The sequence below is a fragment of the Acyrthosiphon pisum genome, chromosome A1 (genome assembly GCF_005508785.2).
Source record: "Acyrthosiphon pisum isolate AL4f chromosome A1, pea_aphid_22Mar2018_4r6ur, whole genome shotgun sequence".
Taxonomy (NCBI): Eukaryota; Metazoa; Arthropoda; class Insecta; order Hemiptera; family Aphididae; genus Acyrthosiphon; species Acyrthosiphon pisum.
The window spans coordinates 120,370,454-120,398,015 of NC_042494.1; the positions used below are offsets into that span (position 1 = coordinate 120,370,454).

A 27,562-nucleotide genomic window follows, 5' to 3' on the forward strand; every position below is an offset into this window, starting at 1 on the left:
TTCGCTAGTTTCAATAGTGTGCTGTTATTTTTGATATTAGTGTGAATTTATTTATAACTATCAAACTTTTTGGTAAAAACATAACCTGTGCTTAAATGTCGTTGATTTTACAATATTCTAATTTTTAAGCTAGATATGGGCATTTTTAATTTGTAATATTTCACCGACGCTCAAGCACAGATAATGTTCTTACCTAAAAGTTTGATAATAGGTCAATGATATTCCCAACGATGAACGTACGGGCTGATTAACATTAATCCAATAATAAGCGCGTTAAAAAAAAAACTTTTACCTAAGTCATTAAAGTGAATCTGTTTCAAAATGTATAATGTATAAAACGATACGATTGGAATTGTACGTTTTATGCTTTCAAAATATTAAACATTCAAAAATCATAACGTCGTGTAAGCGTAATAATAATTATTGTAATTACTTATTATCATATAGTCAATAAGTCATTATCGCCCAATTTCGGTTTGTTGAACCTAAACGTTTAGCGAATGTCCGATAAATGAAAAAAACACATTAAACGTATACTTGGTACACTATTTTTTTTTTTTTTATGATCTTGTGGTTATGTTAATCGCTGGCACTTAGGTAATCCCTCGTGTGACTGTAGGTAGGTGGCCGGGTAGGCGAGTACGGTTAAAACGCAATTTACATTTTGCGAGGCAAAACGAGATAAATTCCCTGGTTACACCTTTTTTCTTTATTTTTTGAGGAGAGATTGCAGGAAAGGTTTTTTTGGACTAGTGCCCGCATTTGTCAGTTTACTACAGATTTCGCTTTCAATTTGCTTCCAAAGCGCTCATAATACGTACAACGAGAAACCGCGGTAGTACCTAACTGGCCTTTTTCTGGCCGTTAAGCACGCTGTTGTTTTCCCGGCCGCCACCGGCCTATCCATTGGCTAGGGCCCAGTAAAATCCTTCAGACCCCAACACCACCCACACCTAAAACCACCCACCCCCGCCCTTCAGCGGTACCCGGTACCGATCCACTGACACTTGTCTGCTGTAGTAGTAGGTGTACGACCGAAAGAGGGATTGAATTGGTGGCATGGGGATATCATCTAGACCGATTTTCTCCAACAACCGCGACAGAAAGAAAAAATTAAAATCATTCGCAGTTTCCTGCTACAATCATTGCTCGACGTACATAATATATTATATATTGTTGTATAGAATAATGTCATATATAATATGTGACTTGCCGATATTAGTCTGCACGCAAGGTTTGCTCATGTGTGTATGAAACGCACGATAAAATATATTATTTTAATGCATATCAATAGTATTTGGTGACATTTTTGTTTATCTTGTCGAGCCTCAGCCAAATGTCAACGTGGTCATATATATTTATCGATTTGAAATCCGTGATCGTTGTATAATAATATAATGCAATGTGTAAACTTGAAATGACTGTACCAACTGCTGAACTTGCATAGTAAATTTGATGATTTCACAAGTTCAACAATTTTGGAATGAATTTAATTAGTATTGTTGTGTGCCTATTAATTGGGTTACTATGTAGCATTCGAGAACACTGTTTAATTATCCAATAGTTCATTCTGGGGGTTGCTTAGTTGATTTGTAACAATAGTAAAATACTGAACGAAAATATAACATAGGTACGTCAAAGTGTGGATAATTAAATCCCCAAAAGTCTATTTCCACATTTGGTAACAACAGCAAAGGGTTTTAATACAATTTATACAGTATAGCTTTTTGAAATGTATATATTTTGTAATGACTTTTATTGTTGAGTCATTAAATACAGACATTTCTCGCTTGACGGCATGGCTTTATTTTATTACAGTATAATAATACGTTATTAAAATTCGATCTCAACAGCGAACATTTTACTTAAAATACAATTATTTAATCTCTAATACAATTATAAATTATTATACAACTAATTTTTTTCGAAATAAAATGTTTTTACTTTGCATATTATATAGGCGTAGGTTTCTGGAATGAATGTTTTGATATGAACGTATGTAGTTAAGTGTATTATCGTATAGTTAGGGATACGCATTATATTTTCCTGTTCAAATTTATCAATTTCAGTTTGATATTTTTATTTTATAAATTATCAAATAAATTATTGATTGTAAATTATAATAATAAATATTTATATAATAAATCGAATAATAAGATTTTTTCTATAAAAATAATATTTTGTGTTCATTGGTTGGTACTTAACTTTTATGATATTATTTTAAAATACTATTTAAATTTTATAAGAAACTATAAATTATTGAGCATAGTATTATACTATGTAATATGTATTTAGAAATAAATAGGTGTATAATATGTTTATTAGTTCATGCCACAATATAATAAATACTTATACAGGTGCTTATTTATTACGGTTCTAATAATCACTTTGCAAGTCATCGACGTCACTAAACGTCATCGTCTGATACTATGAATAAACTATAGGTAATAAGAGAAATAACCATAACATTCATAACGATGGATCAATAACCGACGGACGGGTGAAGAATGATTAAGGGCATAGGCGAAAATAAGGGGGGCTTTAGGGGCTAAGCCCCCCCAAAAATGTCCATAGCCCTTCCAAACATTTCCTACATTTTGTTATAAGATTATTAAATATTATCGAAGTAAGGCCCTATTAGCCCTATTAGCCCCTCAAAATCTCAAACGCTATTTGCGCCTATGATTAAGGGCATTAGAAGCGGTGATTTTCTATCTTTGTCTAACACACGTGGAACATAAGAATTTACTATTTAGGGTTTTCATTCCAACGTATCGATTGATCTAGTGCGAAGCGATAAGCATTCTAAAAACTCATTTAAATTTATCGTCATGTCTACTTCAGATTGATTTTGCCACATTTTTAATTTTATCTCCCCTCTAAATCCTAAAAAAAATTGTACTAAAAAATGAAATGAAACATTTACATATTTGGAGAAAATAAAATTTTAAATAAAAGTTTGGGGAGATCTATCTCATGTAGACTTGACGAAAAATTCAAATCTGTCTTTAGAATTCTTATCGCTTCTCTAGATCAATCGGTACGTTGGAATAAAATCACGTCTAAATTCCTATGTTCCACGTGTGTTCAACAAAAACAGAAATTTACCGTTTCCAATCCCCTTAATTTATTGAAATGTTGGTTTCTAAACATAATTTAGAATTTTCTAGTACTTTTGATAGATATAGAAAATTATATTATATCCATTTAAGCATTTATGGTTAAATTAAATTAACCAATAATTATTATTTATTACCTAAATAATATTTGAATCGAATTAAATCGAAAATTCTCTACCAACAAATATCGCGGCCGGTTCCTAAGAAAATCGAGAATCAGTTCTGGTAAGGTTCCCGTACCAATATTTTTAAAAAGTTGAAAGGGTTTCAGTTCAATAGTACCGTTATTTTTAATTTTAGTTCCAAGCCCTGAATTCGTTTTCTATCATAACTCAAAAGGTTATATTTGAATAATAATATTAGTTGTCCCTTTAACTAAAGTAAGTAAGACTTTAACTATATAGTTAAACCCATTGATTTGTATACGATTTAATAAATGAATATATTGAATATTCTAACTTATTTAGTTTATTTATTTAGTTTCCAGGAAATTGTAACTATAATTATTATTGATGTATAGTTGTTACTACATAATATAGAATATACCATTCGCATAGTATTGCTAGGCATTTTTAAAAAATTATAAATCATCTGTTTAGACATTTGACAACGAATGTAAAATACTAAAATAGTTTCTGTTTAATTGAAATATATTAATTGATCAGACGAAGCAAAGCGTATGACTTAACAATGATGTGACGATTGTCAGTTGAATTTTAAACGAATATGTGTGTCACCCAATTTTATCCACAAAAAAAGTATGAAAATTTCCACATTTTTTCATTAAAACTGTAATTGACATTTTTGAATCTTTCCTAATTAGATATAATTGTAACTTTGTATTGCAGCTATTGTTATAATTTATATTAACGCTACCAGCTGACATACCAATTAAATGTTAATAAATTATTTCAGTATTTTAGTCACGGGAAAAAAATTTGCTTAATATGTTTTGTACTTCAAAATACTAATATTAATATATTATTATTATATAGTTACAACATAACCTGTCATAGTATAATTTTGTTTTATGTACAATTAGGAGTAAAATAAAACGAAATGTTTTTATTTTATTATAAATGATGATATTATTTTGTAAATATGATGACATATTTTTACCTTTCTAAATTGAATAACCCATTAAACATAAAATTTGTTACCTGTAACCGTACTTGTTATAAAGTTTAACATATCTAAACATTAATTTTGTATACCTAATAAGGATGATTTTCAATAATTTCTTGTGAATATGTAATCAAAGAAAAAGTCACATTTGTTTTTCCATTGATTGCTATTAGTAACTTTTGACTGACTTTTTCGAATTTAAAAATAATAAAAGTTTTTAGAGAAATGTTTTTAAATTTAAAATTATTTTATGAACATATTTTGATTGTATTGTAATCGAGTTAGATTTGAGCAAATTAAATTATTATTGAACGTCTTTTGGTCTTATTATTCTTTGAAGACCAAAACAATTTCCTTGGCTACAAAATTTGAGTTTTGTTAAAATAATATGTTTCTCGTAGTTATAATGCTGCGGGCACTGGTGAATTGATGTTACATTATACATTCGGTAATTAATTATTAATTGAATTCAAATGGGTTAATGTTTTTCACCATAATTCGATTACATTACATAATATGTATAATATATATATATATAATATAGGCAGGTACAATAATAATATATCACAACAAAGAATAGTTTCCTGAAAATTGTACAAAATATATGCGAATCGTACAAATATTTAAGACGACGAACTGGCTTCCCATTATTAAGCGTTTTAGACCACGAATGATACGAATTTATATAAGTTTGATGGCGCACACAGACAAGTACTACACATGGCATACTTTCATACTATTATAGATACATGGATAAAACATAAAACATGTAATTTCCAATTAAACACGATTGTGTCTGTGTATTATAGCCTATAGGAAGTATTATAGAGTAGTTATATACCTAGTACGTATAATGTGTACATATATAATAATTGTATCGATATTGTAAATCATTATTTTCACACTTGTTTGCAAATGGCAATGGCGAGGGTGTAATTAAACGATTTAAAGACTAATCATTCGTATTTATTACCAAGTATACGTATAGTAAACGCGTCTGAAATGTCATGTGCAGTATGTATACATTATAGGTGCGTACATAATATTTTTCACGGTCATTCGCATAATTATTATGTTATAATAACTTATATAATATATTATAAGCGATCGGTTTAAGTAACAATTTCCGGCCACACATATCGTTACAAATTTGCAATGATAACTGTAGGTATATATTGGTACTATTCACCTATTTACCCTGAGTATTATTTTGTGGGGACGGGTGATGGGTAAAGCGGAATGTCTCCCCGGACAACTTTATTACCATACTCTTCACATAAGTTTTGTTTTTCATCTTTTATTGTTTTTTCGTAACCTCAATGGAATATTAACGAAATACTTATAGCTATACTATGTTTTTAAAGTTGTATCGTTATTATTATGAGGACCTCGAATATCAGTTTTCAAAATCATAGCATCGAATTTTTTTCCATCGTATAATAATAGATATTAATATACCTAAACCAATGGGTATAGCGAATTCGGTTCCTTAAAAAAAAAAAATGCAACTATTTGTTGTATGGTTAAAATTGAATATTATAACGTCGTTGGCAATACATAACAACACAATTGCTTCTGTTATATTCTTATAACATAATTATATAATATGTAATACAATTATAATGCGTACCTATAGGTTAACCTATACGGACTAGGTACATCATATTATTAAGTAAATGTAATCTTTTGTGATATAATATCACAAGGCGATTTTTCGTCTTGACGTGCATCTCAAGATCCGTCACCGACCGTTCTCGGAAGTCTTATGATGACATCGCAATGCGCACACACTATGCGAAATAATAATATATTACATCATAATATTATATATGACAGCGTGCCAATCTACGCGACGGAGTATAGAACGTATATCGATATGATTCGTGTAACAGCTAATACTTTATGACGATATTAACATAATATTATATCGGTAATAATAGCAAATTTTTTTGATTTAAATTTTAAATAGTGTGCCAGAATGACGACGGCTGCGGCAATGACGTCGGTCAGATACGGAATCAATCGATACAATATACGCATAAGTGTTATATATATATATATGTGTATGGGTCCTGTGCCGAGACGATGATGACCGCCACATGATCGCGTGTAATATAATATGTTGTTATTATTATTATTATTTCATCAGTTGTGTAGTACAGATTATTTAACATTTCGGCGTATACTATGTGATAGCTGAAAATAATACATGCACACGCCGTGTCTTCTTCACGACGACGTGTTTCGGCGGAAAACGATATTAATATTATATTATGGTACAGCCGCCGTATAGCAGCTGTGTATAATAATATACAATATTATGCCACCGCCGTCTCGACGATTGTTATTATTATTGGCCGAGTAGTCCATCCGTCCCCGTTTTGCACAATTTTATAATAATAACTTTAATAATAAAGACGCTGTTCGCGTTTCCTCGAGAAATTCACATAAAGTTAAATAACGTAAATAAATCACCTCACTCATCTCGTTGACGGACGATCGATCGCGATTAAACGGTTCGTTTCGCCGACGCCAAACACGAGACCACGACAGCTGAAATATACGACTAAATTCTGCGACCTTTGCGAACCGGTTGAACCCGGCAGTCATAAAGTGACCGTATTTAAGAATTCAATTACGTAAAAACACATAATTTTGGATTAACTATGAGGAAAAATTATTTCAAAACGTATGTAATAATTTTTGAAGACATTTTGGTTAAAAGTTTGCCTGTTGGTCAAGATGTATTGTTGAAAAGAGTGTGTCACACTGTGTATTTATTACACATGTGGCATGTCTTATGTTTATTGCTAACTGTACTAAGTTGTTCGTGGACATACGCGTTATGTACGAAAACTGTTTTTTATAAGTTTCTAACTATTAACTTTGGTTTCCCGAAATGGCGGGACGAGGGGATGTCATGGTGCCAAAAACTGGACGATCCCCTGGTACGATCACCCTAGGATAGGGCTGCTTTATGCCTAACAACTGCGGTGTTCCTATATAGATCTGATTTGGTGTCATCGTTATTATAATAACTCGCTCGTCGGGCGATTCGTACCTCTCTTCCGCGGGGTGTCCGGCGACGGGACGACCGCTGCCATGGTAGCCGGCGAATTACCGTTCTGGTGCTGTCTGGCCGGTGACGATCGGGAACCTTCTTCGAGCTGCTGGTGATGCTGTACCGGCAGTGGCGGCTGCGGCGTGGTTTCGGTGCAGACCGGTTCGTCGGCACTGGCTGCCGCGTTGGTGGCGCCCGGATTGTCGGACATGTCACGCGTTCACCCTACACACCGCGACGACGACGACGGCGAGTAAACGCAATGGCGGAAAACGCCAGCGATTAGATCGTAAATCGATACGGGACGGATAGAAACGTGTTCGATTCCAGTGTTATTTTATTGATAAAAATAGATATATTTTACGCATAGACGCTGACGTAGTAAATTATATTATAGGAACACGCCTGATCGATTGTAATAATATTATCAATATGTCATATAGATCACTTCAACGGCGGGGGTTTGGTATCAATCGGTGTTTCGGCGCGCGCGGCGGTGTCTCGTCGACGAGACGACGACGACGACAGCGGCGATAGGTCGCGGGCGTCTGTGTGTCGCGCACCGCACGGCCAGACTGCGTATTCGTTTATCATCAACACCACGCGCGGCGGCGGCGTCGGCGGCGGCGGACGCTGGGGAAGCGCGCAGCACACGCTCTGCCTCGCGCGTCCCTCCCCGCTCCCCCGATCGCGGTGGTCCCTTCGCCATCGCCCGGCGGTCGCTCTCCACCGCTGTCCCCGGCCCGCGCCACGCCACCGGTCGACGCTCGCCGCGTTCGCTCTCTCGCGGCCCAGGCGCGCCGTAGCGAGGCTGCGGAAAGCGCGCGCTTCGCCCCCGTCATAAAGGTTTCGGGGCCGCTGTTCGATAATTCCGAGCACCCCTCAGCCACCGCCTGCCCACCCGCTGGCCCATCCCGTCCACCGCCTGGCCGCTGCGCCCGCCACTGCCACCATCACTACCACCGTTGTCGTAGTCGACGTATTCGTTGTCGTCGTCGTAGTCGTCGTCGTCGTCGTAGTCGTAGTCGTCGTCGTAGTCGTCGTCGTCATCATCGTCGGTCCCCGGACGCCGTCGACCAGACTATGGTCGGGGGTGTGAGGAAATGGTCGTCCGGGGTGGAGGAGAGACCTTTTGCACCGGCAGTGGTGTCGGCGGCGGCGGCGGTGGTGGTGGCGGTACCAGAACGCACCACGCCCGCTCTAGAATACAGCATCCGCCTCCTCACCCCCCTCCTGAAACAAACCGCGGTACACACACGCACGTAGACGTATAATAGTGCATACAACCGTCAGTCGCGTGCTCGCCGCCGCTGCCACTACCACTACCATGGTATGCGCGCGCGCTCGTGTGTGTGTGGTGATTTCGGTATACAGTGTCGGCGATGGCGGTGTTGTTAAGGGGGTGAGAGGGCGCCGCCGACTGACCCCGATGCGTGTTGTTCTTCTCGCGCGCGCTGCCGCCACCGACTAAAAGACGACGGCCGGCGAGGAATCATTTTTATTTATTTTCTGCCCTTCTCGCGTGAGACGCACACCTATTTAGTACCTTTCATAATATTATATTATTATTATTCAAATAATTATATTCCACGTGCAACCACCGAAATCTTAATCCAGTTCACCGAGAATCAGTTAAAAAATATTAAATTATAGTAAACGACAACGTTTGCCGACGCGACTCGTCTATTTCCACCCCTACCACCATTTTGTGATTTGTCACGAGTTACGTGACAGCCATGCAGGGGATTTTCCCGGAAATGATTTCCTTGTCCGGTGATGCAGGGTATCAACGTCACGCCGCTCGATTGTCATGACACGTGTCTAAAGACACAGATCGACGGCGATTCATAATAATTAATAGTTATCTATACTGTATAGATATATTGCCGAACGAAAATCGAAATTTTCGATTGACACAGTTTCCCCCGAGTCGTTAAAAGTAATCGGTACGATTTAAGTAAGTTTCTGTATAGGTATAGGTACCACCGTTTATATAATATCCATTTATTATCAGCTGTAAATTGGCCATTAAAACCATCATTCCGTCGTACCTACGCATTTTCTGCCATTCTCCAGTCATCAGTAACTCCGCAATTTTATTTTCTCGCAATATTTTTTTTTCGATTCTACCTCCCTGCCTTAATTCTTGATACCTTATAGTGGTTAGTGATGTTTTCCCCCGAGCTCGAGGTATATAATATATACCACTTTGGTTCGTAATCATCGCCAATCCATTTCAACCATTGCTATATATTGCTATGTTGCATCTTTTTTTTTCTTTAGTGCAGTTGGACTCTTTACTTATTCTCCAGTCACCTGTACTATATTATATAATATATATCGAGGCAATGCGTAAATGGAATCGTACCTTTTTTCTTTTAAGCTCATGAACAATAAGTGGACATCTCCCGTCGTCGTACGTTCCTCATTTTCTGCATCACCAGCTGTCGTAAAATGTGTACACGTAGGTTATAAATCTAGTGTCGCTTACGTGCAGCAGTTTTGGCTGAAATTCACCTAGGTTATCACCAGAGTTCTCTTGTGAACACCTTATAATCCTGTCCAGCGCGCGCAGCAGTTTTGTACGTCTACCTACATTAAAATAGAGCTATATCTCAGAAATTGTCAAATTCCCGGTTTGTACTTTTTCTTTTATTAAACGTAACGAATTATCTTGTATTCTCAATGTGACCAACCGTGATCCGTCATTATGGTTTCAGTGCAATAGCATGTACCTACCAATACAGTTTGTAAAATTCCACAGTTAATCTTATATAAAAACATATTATATAGTCTATAGCATAGATACTAATAATTGTAACCAGGGTTGGAACGAAAAAGTCCGCCCCGAAAAAACCTGGGCTGCTTTTCTGGATAAAATAGAAATTTACTCTTATTTTTTTTTTTACTTGTGTTAATTTTCAAAAAAATTTACCTTATAGGTATTATTTGTTTTTCCAATTAAAATATTAAATTGATTTGCAGAAAAAAACTTAATTATTAGTTTTTAAATTTTTTTTTTGGATGGGCTTTTTCTGAAAAAAACCCGATAAACACCAACCGTTGAAATAAAGACACATATTAATATTATAGTAAAATCAATTATCATTCGATATCAATTATCGTTCGACTATCATTATTTCGTACATCATCAGCTATATACTATTCTTAATATATTGCCATTTCATAATATAGATCAGAGATTTTGTTTATCACACGCATGTTGTTTAGATGTGTTTACCGTTTTCGTAATGCCAAATTTGAAAACGTATCGTGTTCGATTAGAAAACAGAACGTTAATTACTGGAGATATTTCATTATTAATGGAAACATAAATCACGTGCAGAAACTGGGGACTTAGCATGCTCGGGGCCGAGTGTAATTTCTACCGATACTTGTTTAAAATAATATACGTTTACGTGTTGTAGATAAATATAACAAACGTAAAAAATAACTTTGTAATTACTAATTTTTTGACTGCTGTTCCTCGACGTTTATTACTCGACGGAATTTTATGCACGCGTTTTCCCATTTATCTACGGGACTCTTATCACCGTCCGTTTATAAATCGTTATTTTCGAAAATATAATCTCATCCGCCGTGGATTAATAGTGATCCCACGTATTTTATATTGCTTTGGAATAGACTCTATCTACAGAATTACGAAATTGAGATAATATTTTAAAATTATTGAGTTCGCTTAGACTAATGGATTATCAAGGGTTTTTGTACATTTAAAATTATATTATATTGCATTCCTGCAGTTGTCGGTTTTTCGTATTTTGATGTCATATTGACTTGTTTTTAGTAAAAACATTTAATTCATCAACTAAAATTATTATAATTTTTAAAGACAGGAAATATATTTTATATTCAGCTTTCGCAGTCTAATTAAATAACAAGTCAAATATGTTGGACTTTGGTACATAATAATATATCTATATAATATAACATAGTATATTTTTTACTTATTTATAAGTCCTATAAGCACCTAACTGCTACGGTCATTGGCATTTCTAACAAATACATTACATTTAATGTCTTGTACAAAAATTATTTTAAATACGATACATCACGATAGGTATCCTATTTATTTTAATTAGATACATAGGTAATATGATAATAAACTATTTAACTACCTATGTGTATACGCGTTATCATATTATATTATTAATGCCTATTATATTATGATTATAAACGTGAAACAAACAATAGTATAATATCAAACGATATAAAATATCGTTATCTTGAATAAAATTATTTTCTACTTGAAAAATGTTCTTTTTTTAAAACTTTATATAATATATTGAATTTTTTGACATGTCCAATTTTTTTTTATTTTCTTAGACCTTCGAGATACTGAGAGTACACGAGCCGTACTTGACATTTTTTCTCACAATATTGTATAATAATTACGCACACATGATGACTCATGAGTATTATTTAAGCAGTAAGGTTGAACTTTTCTAGTAAAAATTGGAAATCTAGCACGTAGATTGTTCTTTATCTTTATTTGACCAATTTCTCGATTTTCTCAGTCATCTTGAGAGGATATGCGATAAAAAAGAAATCGAGACTTCAATGTTTATGACTAAACTCGGTGTCAATCAGATAATTTGTATTCAAATGTTATGATTTATCAATACTTTAAGATCCAGAAAGTTATAATATAATATATGGTTCAGAGGTGAATTGCTCACGTCTTCTGTTCCATAACGAGTGCCTGGCACGTGTGGTATTTGTATGTTTTTCGGCTTTACTATAAAATTATTTAATGCAATGCGTCATAGTAGTTCGTGATTTTAAAAATACAGCATGAATCTAAAACACTCGCCTAAATGGCTTAGAATGCTTAGATCCCAACATTAGTGACCTACTTCACGTACGATTTTTTTATTTGGGGGATTTTCGAACGCTTATTATTTTTTCATTGAACTCATTGAACGTCCAATATTATCTTCGAACGTTAACAGTATCCGTATTATGAAATAAGTATAAATATATCGTGTGTACAAAAAAAGGGTATACACTCTATATAACTCCATTGCTTATATTACTCAGTACCCTATACATGTTTTTGAATTATGTTTGCGGGACATGAGACTAAATTAATGGATCATAAATTTCCTAGAACTTCAAATTGTTAAACTCTTATAGCAAGTGAAAGTTCATTTTTTCTGTGTACCCTTTTCGAGGGCAAAAGTATATAATTATTTAAATATTTGATTAGTTAGATACTAAGTGCCATATTCATAGTTGATGCTTAAGAATAAGTATTGCTTAAGCTAATTTTGATAATTTAAAAATAAAAAATGTGTGATAAAAAATTAAAAGCAATGCTCGACCAACCTTAATTTAAGTAATACTTTTTCTTTTCTTAAACCAAAGTCTCGTTTATGAATCTATTTGAGTCATAAATATAGGTTAAGCAATACTTATTCTTAAGTATCGACTATAAATACGGCCCTAAATGTTATTTAATAATTAAGTTACTATTAAAAATGCGTTCAATGATGTAGCCATATTGGAAAATATTTAGTTGATAAAATGCAATAATAAAAATATGAAAGGTCTCGTGGCATAATACTATATACATTTTAATTTTATTTTTGACCATTCTAAGATGTGATGGGTTGTTGTAAATCGCCTCTGTTAAACCTAGTAAACATGTTAATCTATCATAATCCGTTTTCAAAATTGAAATCCGTCAAACCAAATTCCTACAATTTTGTATAGCCTTTTGGTCTAAATATCAATTTTTTAATCTACTAGACCCTCCTTAATACATTTTTATAATTCTTAAAGGTAATTATTAATAAGGTATAATATCCATCGCATTCCACGTTGTCATGAAAATCGCGCGGACGACTAACTAGTTTTAATAGTTTGATCATAATAATATAAAAATAACAAAATATATGCACGTAACTTAATACCCAATTTCAGGTCAGTATTTTGTAGAGTATAAATGAAATACCTAAGCACAATAGACGCTATTGTATATTTAAGAGGGACACTAACCCGGCCAATTTTATATAGCCACCGCCGTACAGCAAATTATAAACTATATGGAGTCGATAAAATAACATAATATTATATTATATTATATATACCTACATAATATATTGTATGTAATATAGTGTGTGCGACAGGTATTGTACTCGTATATTGAAAAAGATAAAAAAAAAAAAACCAATTGCAATATACAGGTAAGTAGAGGTGTATACACTTCACTTATTTTATACGTTTTAATAATATGTCGTTGTCTCCCGTATTATTCCGTGTCAGTCAAGTCGGGCCAATCGACGCTTCTATCGTTAATTGTAAAACGCCTCTCTCGTCTAACAATCGCCATAATATGCCGAACCAAATGATTTCCATGTCACTATATACCTATTTTTATATAGGTACCTCCCAAAACCCAATAGACTATACCACCTGTAACCATGACCAGCAGTGTTCGGACTTATCTAGATAAATAGTTACAAGGTATCTAAACGTTCATCTTAGATAATTTTTTACTAATCTAAATATATTCATCTAGATAAATTTTTTATTGATAAAAATCGCGAAATTGTACTAAATTTTTAAATATTTATACAGATTCTCAAACAAAGTTTATGGTTTATAAATAACGTAATTATTTTTATTTGTATCATTATTATTATTATGTTCCTAGTGCCCAACTAAAATATACCAAAATTTATAACCATTTAAAAAATAATTGTATCTTTTTTTTATCTAGATAAAAAGTATTTATCTTTATCTTTATCTAGATAAATATGAGTTAAGTTATCTTTTATCTCTATCTAGATACATTTGAGTTGCATTATCTTTATCTTTATCTAGATAAAATAATACTTATCTAATTCGAACACTGATGACTGATGACCTGCAGCATTGTCCCTGTCCCGGTCATAACCCCGCCACCGTATTTAACCGAGGTATCGAGCCCTCCCACTCCACCCATTTGCACAGGTATCCCGATAGATAGTAATTTAAATAATTTCCATTATTATATTATTTATTATCTACGCCCCCCCCCCCCCCCCATGTCCGGTTTTCACGTTCCACGATGTCACGTTCATATAATCATATATCGGCCGCCATCCGCTGCAGCAACTTTCCGCGCACGTCTGTAGGTCCAGATTATATTTTATCGACTTTCCGAGATCATAAATATAATATATAACTATAGGTTCATGCCTTGTTCGCGTCCGTATCGGTTTTCATCCACAGTTGAGAAGACATTTTTTTTTTCAATAAACAGTGCGCCGTACAATATTCTCATCGTGTAACGTTGACACGACCCCTCTACAATACCACTATGCAACGTTATAGGTATCCAACGAGTATATGGCAGAGTTTGATTTAAGTTTTTCTTGGCGATATCATTTAGACTCGTTGGAAGTGACACGAACAGAAAATAGCACTTATTACCGGCTGACACACCCAACGGACAAACCCCGTGGCTATTTGTTAATAACAAAATATATCTTCTTGAAAAATACAAATAAAAAAAAATATTCCAAGGACTTCAATTTTTTATAGATTCTGTTAAAATGTTTTTAATCATTTTTTTTTTTTTTATTATTATTTCAAAGTTCAAATCAAAATTTTTATTCTCATCCGTATATAACTAATATATATATATATATATATATATATATAAATTATATATTTGTATTCAATAAAATAAATATGAAATTTACGAAATTTATGTAATTAATATTACATTATATTTAGTACCTAGGTAGGAACATTTTTTAAAATTAATTTTGTTTACAAACATATTATTTATTATACTATAATAATATCATGCATCAGCATACATATCTACGAATAACATAAACCAAACAACCATAGTAAATTATAGGCAGTAAGTTTTACTTATCAAGATTTAGTTTAAACTTATAGGTAATAATAATAACCTATAAGTAATAGTTTTTTTTTTATACGTTTTCAACCAAAAGTTATTATCGATAAGTAAAAGTTATACAGTAATACAGTTGCATATAGTCAATATAGTGTTACAAACATTTTAAAAATGTACTTTGTAAATTGTATTTTTTTAAATTCAGTTTTAATTTTAATGATATATTTTTGAATACGGCATCATGAATAGCATTGTATACCACACAAAAAAAATAATTATTTGGTTAAATTTTAATATACGAAAGCAAGAAATGGTTTTCAACGGGTTGAGTAATTTTTTAAGTAGGTTTTATGAAATTATATAATTTGAAAATCTTCTGTTTGAATAATATTATTAACAACGTGCTATTTTTCTCTGTAAGAATTCCGCTTAGCAATATACCTTCAAAGAAATTTAAGTAAAATAATGATGATGTAAACTGCAATTTTCCTGTAATCAATAATACTTATTTTCATTTTCTTTTAACAACTTCCTTTGACCTCTGTAACTGTGTCCGTTATAGAAGCTCGTCCGCTGGTATTTAATTGGCGAATCACATTTTTATCATCTTATAAAGGTTAACTGCCTTTGGGTCGAACGAGTTTGCAATCCAATTTTCATTCTTATATTCTAGTAAATGAGTTCAGCTAAGGCGAGCAAACTCATTATCCTCATTCCTATATATATATATATATATATATTATATTCACCAGTCGTCGAGAGAACTATGCTGTCAATTTATTACGGTGCGTAAATGGGATCTATGCTGGTGAGATACAAATCATCTCAAGAGTAAAAGTTTAGGCGATTTCCTACGTAGGTATAGCTGAGCAATTTGAGCATAATATTATACCTATTAAAAAGTACTTTTGTACAGATAAATATGTTTTTATTGGTGCATAAAAGTAACACTGTGACAGTTGAACTTAGTGGTTTACAAAAAAAATTATGTCGTAGGCATGTCGTTTTTATATACTTTGATGTTTTTCGTGTGTTTTTTTGTTTTATTACACTGTTAAATACTAAACAGATATGAATGACGTCTTGTTAATTATTTTAATCACAAATTATCAAAACAAAAGTTCACTGTAGACATGTGGACGTGCAGTTCACTGTACACAGTATACAAATGGATACAAATTGTCTGCACGTGTTATTATATAATATCTTATAGTTAATTTAAAGTTATGGCTAACAAGTTGGTTTCAGATGAAGTGAAATCGGTTTAAAATTACTTCGGACTTATGGGTAAATGATATATGGAAGGAAAACTAAATGCACATTCGTAAATTTGCTAAGCTAATAATAATAACTATCATGGAAAAACGACCACGAGAGGCGCAGACGTCGTTTTTCTTCGAGTGTGCATGTTGGTATATAATATATGGAATATTTATGTAGCTATATTTATATTTTGAGGGCTTAAGTTGTAAAGTCGAAAGTTTTGAATAGAGCTTTAACACACAATCAGAATTTAGGACGATTATAGTATAACAATCAGAACACTCTTCCAGTTCCAGAAACCTATTCAGATGAACAATTTTATTCTTTTGTTTCGAAATTCGCCAACTAACTATTATAATATTATACATCAACTCGTAGCTTTTGTTTATTAATTATTTTATTAAATACTGGTATGTATTATCTATTTATGTGGGTCTTTATTAAAATCTTAAAGAAAATACGTACTCATGGGAATTTGAAGTGTAGGCAGGCAGGTACTATTTTATACTTACGCATGTGTTAAGTGTATAATTTTACATTTTAACCTGAACAATGAATATAGTAGGTGTTGAATAATTATTGGTCGTAAATCGTAATATGCACATTTTATATTTTTTTTTTGTAAACCTAATTCAATTCATTAATTTTAACTGTACCTATTTTATACAAACAGTTCAACATTTTTGACTTAAAAATACGCAACAACCTTTTATTTCTGTCAAAATTATAGTGAGTAACATCAATCGAATACTGTATAGGTAATTATCGGTCATCTATATTGCTTTTGAAGTGTTCGACAATGACTGATTAAGACAAAGTTGGTAATTTAGTTAACTATAGATAGTGATATCGCTATAAACATAATATTTTAAAGTCTTTATCAATTATTTTTTATTGATGCTCTCTATTCTCTAAACAAGTTAAATACTATCAGATTGCTATCATAATTAAATACAGTGGGTATATCTATTTTGTGCAAATAGAGCACTTACCGAAATATGTTAGGTAAATAAAATTAGATATATTTATTAAAATTTAAATATATCAGTTACCCCAAGATATATTATTGTACAGTATGTATAAGTATAGTAAAATAATGTTAAGTGAAAATGTAAACTATTTATAATTCATGACATTGATTTTTTGGTGTGATCATCTTCTTGTTGCAGATATACTAACATAACTTGTAATATTATAACGAATATTCATTAACACTAATAATTTATTGAGCCCCAGATATTAAATTTAGAAACCTTAAAACATAACAAATACCCTTAAAATTGTTTATATAATAGCTACGTAATTTTTTTTTTTTTTAATTGATAATTACGAATACATTTTTTTTATACAGAATTTAATATTATTTTATTTTATTTTATTTTATTTATTTATTTTTCCTTTAAATATAGAATACATCATATAGATAAAGAAATATATCTACTCCTTTAAACCAAGGCTTGTGACGGGGTAAAGAGTTGACAATTATATATATAAATGCTTAGTTTAAAAATAAAATAAATAGGATACACCTTTTTGCTTAAAATTGAGAAAATACAGCTTTCTAAAATATAAATATCAAAAAAAAATAAAAAATTTACATGCAAAACATGAGATGGATAATACAAAGAAAATACAATAAAAAGTAAACATAATAAAAACATAAAATATAAGAATATGCCAAAAGAACAAAATATGTCAGATATAATATTTTGAAAAAAATATAAAAATATTTGATAATAGTATTAATATTACATGTAGTATAAAATATTAATATTAATCTTTTCTCAAAATTTTTACGGCGTATTATATATAAATTATTTAAACTAAAATGTATATATGGGTGTCAAATTCATATAGTTGAAGAAAAATGAAAAAAAAAAAAAACATAAGTCAAATAATTATTTTAGATAACTATACTCAGTAAAATGTTTATTTACAGGGATGGATGGTTCAGACACCAAGTTACTATATAATTATATGAATAATAATAATTTATGATTGCATTTGTGGTTGCCATTTTAATTCAAAACGTTATATTGTGCTATAGGAAATTAGAAAAAATATGAATAATTCAACAAAAATAAATCTGCATACGTAATAGTGTACAAAAGAACATAATCTATAAAGTATATATAAGGTTTGAAAATGTATTTTTTAATATTTTCCCTTACAACATTATCAGATGTAACGTGTCGTACGTGTGCAAAGATCTACATTTTATTGCACAATTCTATTACATATTTTTAATTATTTTTGAACCAATACAAATTAGTTATAATTAGTTTTAATAATTGGTTAAAAAATGTTTGTTTAAGTACGATATTATATTGTATTATATTATATTATACATTTCGTGTTACATAATATAATATATTCTACAACTATTGTAATATTGCAATATTTTATACGTTCGTTTAAACTTGAATTTATTATAATATTATTATACGTATTTTTAAATCGATTTCAATAGGCAACAATGCATTTTGTTTTGTATGGATAATGGTTTTTTTTATGATGGGCATACAACTACCGAAATTTTAATATGTTCATAACTGTATTGATGATATGGACACTCGAGCCGTTTTTAAACTGTGCCATATGTAGGTACCTACCCTTAAAATATATAGTTGACGGGTTTCTCACTAAGTCTCGCTGGGTCAATCGGTGAAATGAAACACACGCACACACACGCACACACACGCACACACACGCACACACACACATACACACATTCGTTCAATTAATACTCATATGGGTACGTTTATTATTTTTTTTTAAAACGGTGAAGAATTTGGGTTTGGTACTTATAAAGAATAGGGGTGTAATATTCAAATAAAACACTGGAAATCGATGTGAAGTAAAATATTCTCGGAGGCTCTTCTGGTTACACGAGCCATTTTAAAAACGCACCGTATAATATACGCTCTCGTGTGGTTGAAAAAGCACATTATTTTTTCCCTCTTTGCGGATATTCCACTTTTACCAACGGACTTTGTCCCACTTCACCGTGTAGACCGGGCTCCTTCCGGTACCATAAACGCTTTTTCTGTAAACCGTTAATGACGCTTATACGATTCGGCTCGGCTCCCTATACTAATATAGGCACAGCCCACCTAGTGTTGGGCGTTAAACAGTCAACACAAAAAAATCCGGAAAAAAAATAATAAAGAATTCATATAGGTACCTACACAATAAGTTCGGTTTAAACAATGAAACGAAATAAATTAACGAATGCCAGTACACTGTGCACGAAGCAAAATATATACCACACTGTTTAATACGCCTTTGAGATTTTTTTATTTATGAAAACAAACCTGTATAAGTATGTCATTTAATTCAAAAAGTCCGAATAGAAAACGTTTCAGACAATATGCGCCAACAATAATAATGTAAGTATTCATTAATTTATTTTATTTTAATTACATACGGATATTAGGCAATCACAATAGTATTCTTATAAAGTATTATAATTTTGGACATTCAAATTAACAGTGTAGGTACCTATATAATAAAAATTATAACAAAGTATTATTTTCACGGGGTCCCGTCAATAAACTCTCATCAAATTTACCCATTGTACAACTTGTAAATACAGACTATAAGTATACTAAATTTTATTCAATTAAAAAAAATATAAAAATATTGATATAGATAGTTACATCAGGACAGTATAGAATCAGGATCAGGATAGTATACATCGTGACATACATATCAATAGTTATACATTCGGGATGTAGCTGGTATATTTGTATGTATATTAATTATTCAATAAGAACAGTGTTTAAAACAATATTAATTTGAAAATAATTATAGAGGTGCAAACATTTTCAGCGGACTACAATATATTCCAGGCTGATTCTTATGACAGTAAACATTGATAAACTCGACAAGTATAATTAAAGTTGACACAGTGATACGTTGAAAATGATTGGTTCATTACTCCGCTCAGTCCGGTCATCTAAACCTCATAATCTAAAAAGTTAAAACTAATTAATTATTCCTCTTTTGATCCTTATATCCATCGGAATTCTCAATGAAAAACATTCAGAATAAAAAAGTAAAAATGTATGCTATCATTTAAATAAGTAAAATACTTAAAATATGACGATAGTGAAAAATAGTAAAATATTACTTTCATATCGAATTCAAATATTTTTAAAAACGTTAATACTTTTCAATATAATTAGTGATTACTGAGAATCACTCAGTAAAAATCTAGCCCATGGCTTTGTTAGAAATAGTCTAATTAGGTTTTCGTTCACACAATAATTTCCATGAACGATTATTATATACCGGAATTGAGTATATTTTATATAATATTAATAACAGTTTTAGCTGGCAACAACGCCTTACAAGCTACATGCTTAAATTAAATATTTATTTGTGTTAGGATTGTAATAGAGTAGATGACGTGATATTTCGAAAGCAATATTATAATATGGAATCTCCTACGAATAATATATTTAACTTACTAATTTAATGTGGTGGTGTGTTAATGATTTCTGTGGTTCAATTTGATACATTAGTTTATACTTGTGAGATAGCTACTATATAATATGAATTAATACAATAATAATTGGTAAACATTTGTTACAAAGAGAGTGAAGATTAATATCCCATTATATTATGTAAGACGTAACACTAATAATATTTTACTCTTGCAAATATTATACAATAAGCTACACTCTACAGTACAATATTATATAGGTACATCGTGCATACTGTTATTGTTGGAATATTTTAAAGTACCAATTACATATTATTATGCACAATTTCTAGTCACTAGAGAGGCTATATAGGCTATATAATATGCTATAATTCTATAATGCTATATAATTACATAACGAATGAAACTTTTTGGAACGGTTATTTTACGTAAAAACATAATTTCTATAAAAATAATATTAAGTTGTATTAATAATATTATATCTGCTAAGAATATAAAATTATATTATAATACATCAATATTTTGATAATATTTTATTTTCAGATTAATTAAGTTTAATATTATGGTTTTTCTTTAACGCGAGTTTATGAAAGTATATAATTTAAGGTTGTTAACATTATGTATGAAATCATATTTCCTTAAAAGGTAGTAGTAGTTAACTATATATTGTTTATTTTTTATTATTATTTTGTGTGTTTTGATTGTTATCATTTAGATTAAATTCAGAGTTCAACGATTTACAGTCTTACGTGTATATATTTTAATACACAACCATTATGTATAATACATTCCTTTTATTACATTTGTTAGTTAATCATTTTTGAATGTTTTATTGATGTAAATGATTTATTTCATTATCAAAATAATGATATGCATTAAACCGTCATTCAACGAGTATATAATTTTAGTACCAACTGCAACAATGACAATGACATTCATATACAATGCTACAACAATACATACAATTTCAAACAAGTTTAACAATTCCATTATCGAAGTAAGTTCTTATGAAGAGTATCAAAATATATAGGTACTTATCAAATATCTACAGAATAAAGTTTCCAAATTATTCAACACAAAATTTGATGCGTACTCATGATATTAGATAAATTGTTTTGAGAATTGGATTATACAACATCCAGCAAGTATAAATTTGTTTATAAACTTCTAAACAATTATGATTTACTGTCTACTGAAAGTATATTTTGTATTATGTATATTATATTACTTTTGACTTATAAGCAAAACGAGATAAGGATTATACAATTTTACGTACATGAAGCATTGAAACGGGTGAATTAACGATTTATAAACAACAAGTTTTACCAAACTGTTAATTGATATTGTATTTCACACACAATTATAAAGCAACTGTATTACTTATTTAATTATTTAGTTTTTCTGTAACTCGCAAGTAATAAGGTACCTTTAGTTACCTATACGTGAGTCTATGGTAAGTTACTATAATTAATAATATGTTTTAGCTATGTTGTACCATAATTAATTTTAAAGTTAACGAATTTAAATTATTATGTTCGTAAGAAGTAACTATATTGAATTACATTAAAAAGCGATTGGAGATCCTGGGATATCACTGACGTGTTCTGAGGTCAAGCATTGGCTTGTCGTCGTTAGTTTTATTTACGCCTTTTGTTGAAATTCTAAATTAAAATGCTTATTAAAAATTATTGTAACAATTAATTATGCGAGCCTTGTATTAAATTTTCAAGATCTTTTACCAAACAAATACAATTTTATCGACATTCAAAGAGAAAAAAAACTATAAAAAATTGGAAACTAAAAATGTCCGTAAACAGCTCAAAACAAATCAATATTTTTTGAAAATGTTATCGTGTATACAAAATGTTGATATAAACAATCAGTGACAATTATATGTACCTACTGTCATTTTTTTTTGGAGTTACACCGAAAAACAAAATCAATTTTGTCGAAATCCTTAAAAACACTTAAAATTTTTCTTTTCTTTTTCCCTGCGTTTTCAAAAACTGTTGGAAATTTTAAATTTTTGACCTCTTGAATGCATCAACTTGATTCGCTTTCCAATCGAATAAGATACTGTTCAGAAAAATCTAAGAATTTTTACTGTACTGAAAGGTGATGACAGATAGAAAAAAAAATTAAAAAAAAAAAACACTTATCATTGTAAAGTCAATGCATTCAACGCTTCGCTCAGAATTTAAAATTTAACTGAGATTAAGACAAACCTCATGTAATTATATAATGTAAAATATAAGCGCAATCGTATTATGTGTAAACGTTGATTTTGTAACTGTTTTTGCCTGCCGACTAACTACAAATTACTTGTAATTGTTAACTACCTACGCTTAATTTTATTTAAATACTGTTGCAGTGATGTGTTTATTTAAGTGAGCTACTTATTTACACTCTTCAAGTATTAAGTTGTGACTGGCGATCACTGTTCTAGGAGAATTACATTCTTGTAAGCTCAACTTAAATCAAACATCATACATTTCATAAAACCAATAACATTGAAATCTAATAATTAACCGGTATTGAAACTGAGTGCAGTTTAACTGCTATCTTTTTTAATTCCTAGTTCAATAGGTCTAAAATAAGTGTGGCTCACAATCAAAACTCGTGATTCATTGCACAAAAAATATAATTGGATTATTATGTAGTTAAAATTAATATTAAACAAGAACATAGTATTATAATATTTTATGTTTACAGGTCTTGTTTGTGAAATAATAATAGTAGGTTCATTATAGCTTAATATACGCAATAGAACACTTTTAGTAATATTTCATTCGTATAATAATCTTATAATATCGTTTCTATCTACTCGATACGTATTTCATCTTATTCATAATATGACTACCTAATAAATACATCTCGTATAATAATATGCATTGTTAAAAAGCTTAGCTTATAAGCATACAAAAACATATTGTCATATTGAATAATACTTTTGTATGATATTAAATATGATACACATTATTATCTATTGATTAAATTATGATACTTCCTATTTTATACAGTAGGTACTTAAAGTGTTAAATTTAGTGCTATGGAATGAACTTTTAAATGCAATTATAATAAGCAAAACAAGTACGAATAATTTTTTTTATTTTTGCACCTACCTATAGTAGATATCCACACGAAAACGTATTTAAATTAATAACTTTTTCCCACGCTACAGCTACAAGTAAATACTAGATATGTATTCGAGTTATTAGACTTTTTATTTGAAATAGTTTTAAAAATATTTATTCGATTCATAGAAATATTGTAAGCTACATGTAGTTACAATAGATTATACAAATATTGCTTATGGTTTATCGAAAAGTTTTAATGGGTTTAAAGTGTTTAAACTTTAAATTAAACTTAGATATAAGTATACAAATTAAATGTTCAAGCAAAAACGAACTGAATATAAGTATTATGGTTTCTTGTAGATCTAATAAATAATTAAGTTTTGACACATTTAAGAATCTGTTTTAAAATCATTTTCAGAATTAAAATTGGTACCTATCGACTAACTTACCTACATCAGTAGGATAGGTACTTACATCGTAAATTCATAATTAATTAATAAATAAATGTATATTATATTTTGTGGATTTTATACTTTTGACAATCGATGTTTCGTGTACATTTTGTATAGCATGATTTCAAGGCTAACTAAAGGATATATAGTAGTGAAATAGGTCACATGTTAGTATTATAAATATATTATACGCGTAAATGTAAAAAAAATTAAATTAATATAATATTATAGTTTGCTCGATAATATTAGCTCTTCTACATTTAAGATTTTAACATCCATTAAATAATATAATACTATATTTGTTTAAATTATATTTAAAATTTGTATATTGTATCTTAAGCTATAAAAACATTGAAATTAATAAAAAAAAAAAGAAATAATGTATTTTTAAAAGATGAACACTTTCCAATTTGACAGCGATTATTTTTGTGTTATAAACGGGGTTTTAGTCAAATTGCAGTTTATACCTTTATTGAATTTATATTTAATTCCATATTTTTTTTTAGGAATAACTCAAATTGAGTTTCAGCACATAGGCACATTTAAGTTTTAATAATTGGAGACGACATATATTCGTATCATTCTTAATCCATTTGTTTAATGTTTTTATAGCGAAATCTGATACTCCCTATTAAATATTATTATTTATTATACCTATACAAAGGAAATCGGACGAGAAATACTTCGTTTCATTATTTGTACATTAATCGCGTCGTCAACTTTCAATGTCAATATTATTTAAAAAGTCGTTTGAATACAGAAAAGATATTAAAACCATAAAACTTTGATGGCGCAATCAAAAATCTCTTATGTACACAAAACTCTGACAGACGAAAGTTTTATTTGCGTGCCATTAAAATCTGAAGTTATTAATAAAATATTATTGACATAAAGTGAGTGGATATTTTTTTTAAAGATATTTTTACTTTGTGTGATATAATAAAAATAGCAGTAGGTATATATCATATACTGTGTTATGTAATAGGTGGTATACGGAGTGTTTGTACAGTTCATTTGTTTTTATAAATTATTTCAGATCAACTTAGAACATATCGTTGAAAAATATTTACAATCATGTGCATAGAATATTCAATATTATAATACCTATAAGTAATATTATACTGATTTCAGATTTGTATTGAATTAATTAGCGATAGTTACCAACTGGAACGAGTCCACCGCCGTAAGTTTCTTAAGTGTGAATAATTTAGATTATTGATTGGTTGTTCACTAATAACTACAATTCAGTACTTCGTAATATAAACCTGGCCTGTAATATGCTAGCCCATAGACGAGTTTAAGCCAATTTATCAGTTTTGTCAAAATACTCGTTGATGGTCGACTAATTTGTCCCATTAAGAAAACTTAATTTTAGCATCCCAGTTTTGAATTCCCGTAGTGTTTTCCTTTTCATATCCCTTTTTGTTCGGTGTATTCTTTATTAAACAGTCTTACTACAATATAAAATCGAGAGTGGCGTTCACCGTTCCTATTTTGGGACTGAAGTCTGATATACTGATTTGTAATTTAGTTTCAAGAGTATTATGCGTAATATTATGTTATACTGGACGTAGGTATTAAAGACTGGCAAGTACCGGGCTGTCCCGACCAAGTCCTCGATAAGCACGGTGCATAGTGATATTGGACCGGGCCGGGCCTTTAAAATAAAAGATTGGACCAGGCTTTTTTAAGTCTAGAATTTTATTCCGGAGCAGGCATGAGCTTTTTTTTGTACGATTTTTTGGGCTGGACTTCAAATAATAAATCAAGGGTTGGACCAGGCTTTTTAAGGATTTTTCTTCGGCAATAAATAATTATAATTTAAAATAATAAATAATAATGATAGAATTTTATATATATTTACACCAGTTCAACAAAAAAAAAAAAACTTAAGATTGGACTGTACTTTTTTTTTCACAAAGTGTTTTGTACCGGGATGCGCTGAGATTTTTATGAGCTTAGCATTATTTTTCGAGCTGGGTCAGGCTTGAAGATAAAATTGATGGACCGGACCAGGCCGAAAATTTACGACCCCTGCAGGTCTATAATAGGTATACACGAGCGGAATCGAGTAGAGAATAAATATAATATTATAGTTCCTACCGATTTGTCATATTTGTTGATGGTCGTGAGTATTGTGGTCTACCGCTGACTATTATACGATTTGACAATCATAACAATATCACCCTAAAGGTTGAACGAGCGTAGTTATTCACGAAATACCTTTGGAAATAATAAAACAACGTTGAATAATACGACTGCGTTTATTATATCGAAAAAGAACCATTAGTCATATTATATATTAATGATAATAGCTAATCCACGGGGAATGGAGGTACACATAGACATCTTTTTGGATGCGATAGGGTAATTTTCAATTTAAATAATTATAATGAAAGAAAATATTTTAATATTAGTTGTGAGAGATGCTATCGGGTTTTCGTTTATCCGCTAGCAATATATATATTATATAGGGTGTCTATATCGTGTACCTATGTGTTTGTACGTGCCCAAACTTTAAAATTATGTATATACTCGTGTCTTTTCCAAACTTTAAAACTTACATAACTATTTGAGCACGGAATGGAAGCAGTGGTAATTTTTAACTTATAAAATGTTTAAACTAATTGTCTTCCTCGGGTTTCCAACGAGCACAATTACATACATATATTTTAATTGTTTTATTTCATGCTTTAGTAAATTGAACTAGGTACCTAATTTGAGTAATTTGTAACTACCTGTATCAATTGTGATCCTCTATAATAGAGTCAGACAATATTATCAAAAAATATGCTTAAAAAATAATAATATGACAACGACTTATTGAAGGCTAGACTGACCTTATAATATACATTATCAAGAGTATATTATAATAAATCATAAGCCCCATAAATCGGTAGCACTCAGCTGGAGTGCCTCAGCTGCATATGTATGTTGTCTCCGTTTTATAAGTGCGGAACATAGCAAATTGTACGCTCAGCAGAACACGTGTAGCTCAATTATTTTAAAAATTAGAGTGAATTTACCTATTGTACAATTTAAAGGTAAGATTATTATCTAGGCAATCGTATGGGCTTTTAATTGTATTTTAATTTTAAAGCGAGTTATGAGTATTTTAAGATATACGAACAATTTACAATTT

The 27,562-nt window shown here is 30.7% G+C and overlaps 1 protein-coding gene across 4 annotated transcripts in view; it reads right to left on the bottom strand.

Annotated features, from left to right (window-relative positions):
- LOC100159106 (solute carrier family 12 member 6) overlaps positions 1-27,562 on the bottom strand; it is a 315,886-nt gene that overhangs the window by 54,123 nt on the left and 234,201 nt on the right. For 2 of the 4 annotated variants that reach the window (XM_001944274.5, XM_003246648.4), the window contains exon 1: positions 7,306-7,895. The exons of the other annotated variants lie outside the window; for them this stretch is intronic. In XM_001944274.5, coding sequence (XP_001944309.2) covers positions 7,306-7,516 — 211 coding nt within the window. In that variant the 5' untranslated portion in view covers positions 7,517-7,895. Of the gene's footprint in view, positions 1-7,305; positions 7,896-27,562 lie in introns of those variants that run through there. 4 annotated transcript variants of the gene reach the window in all.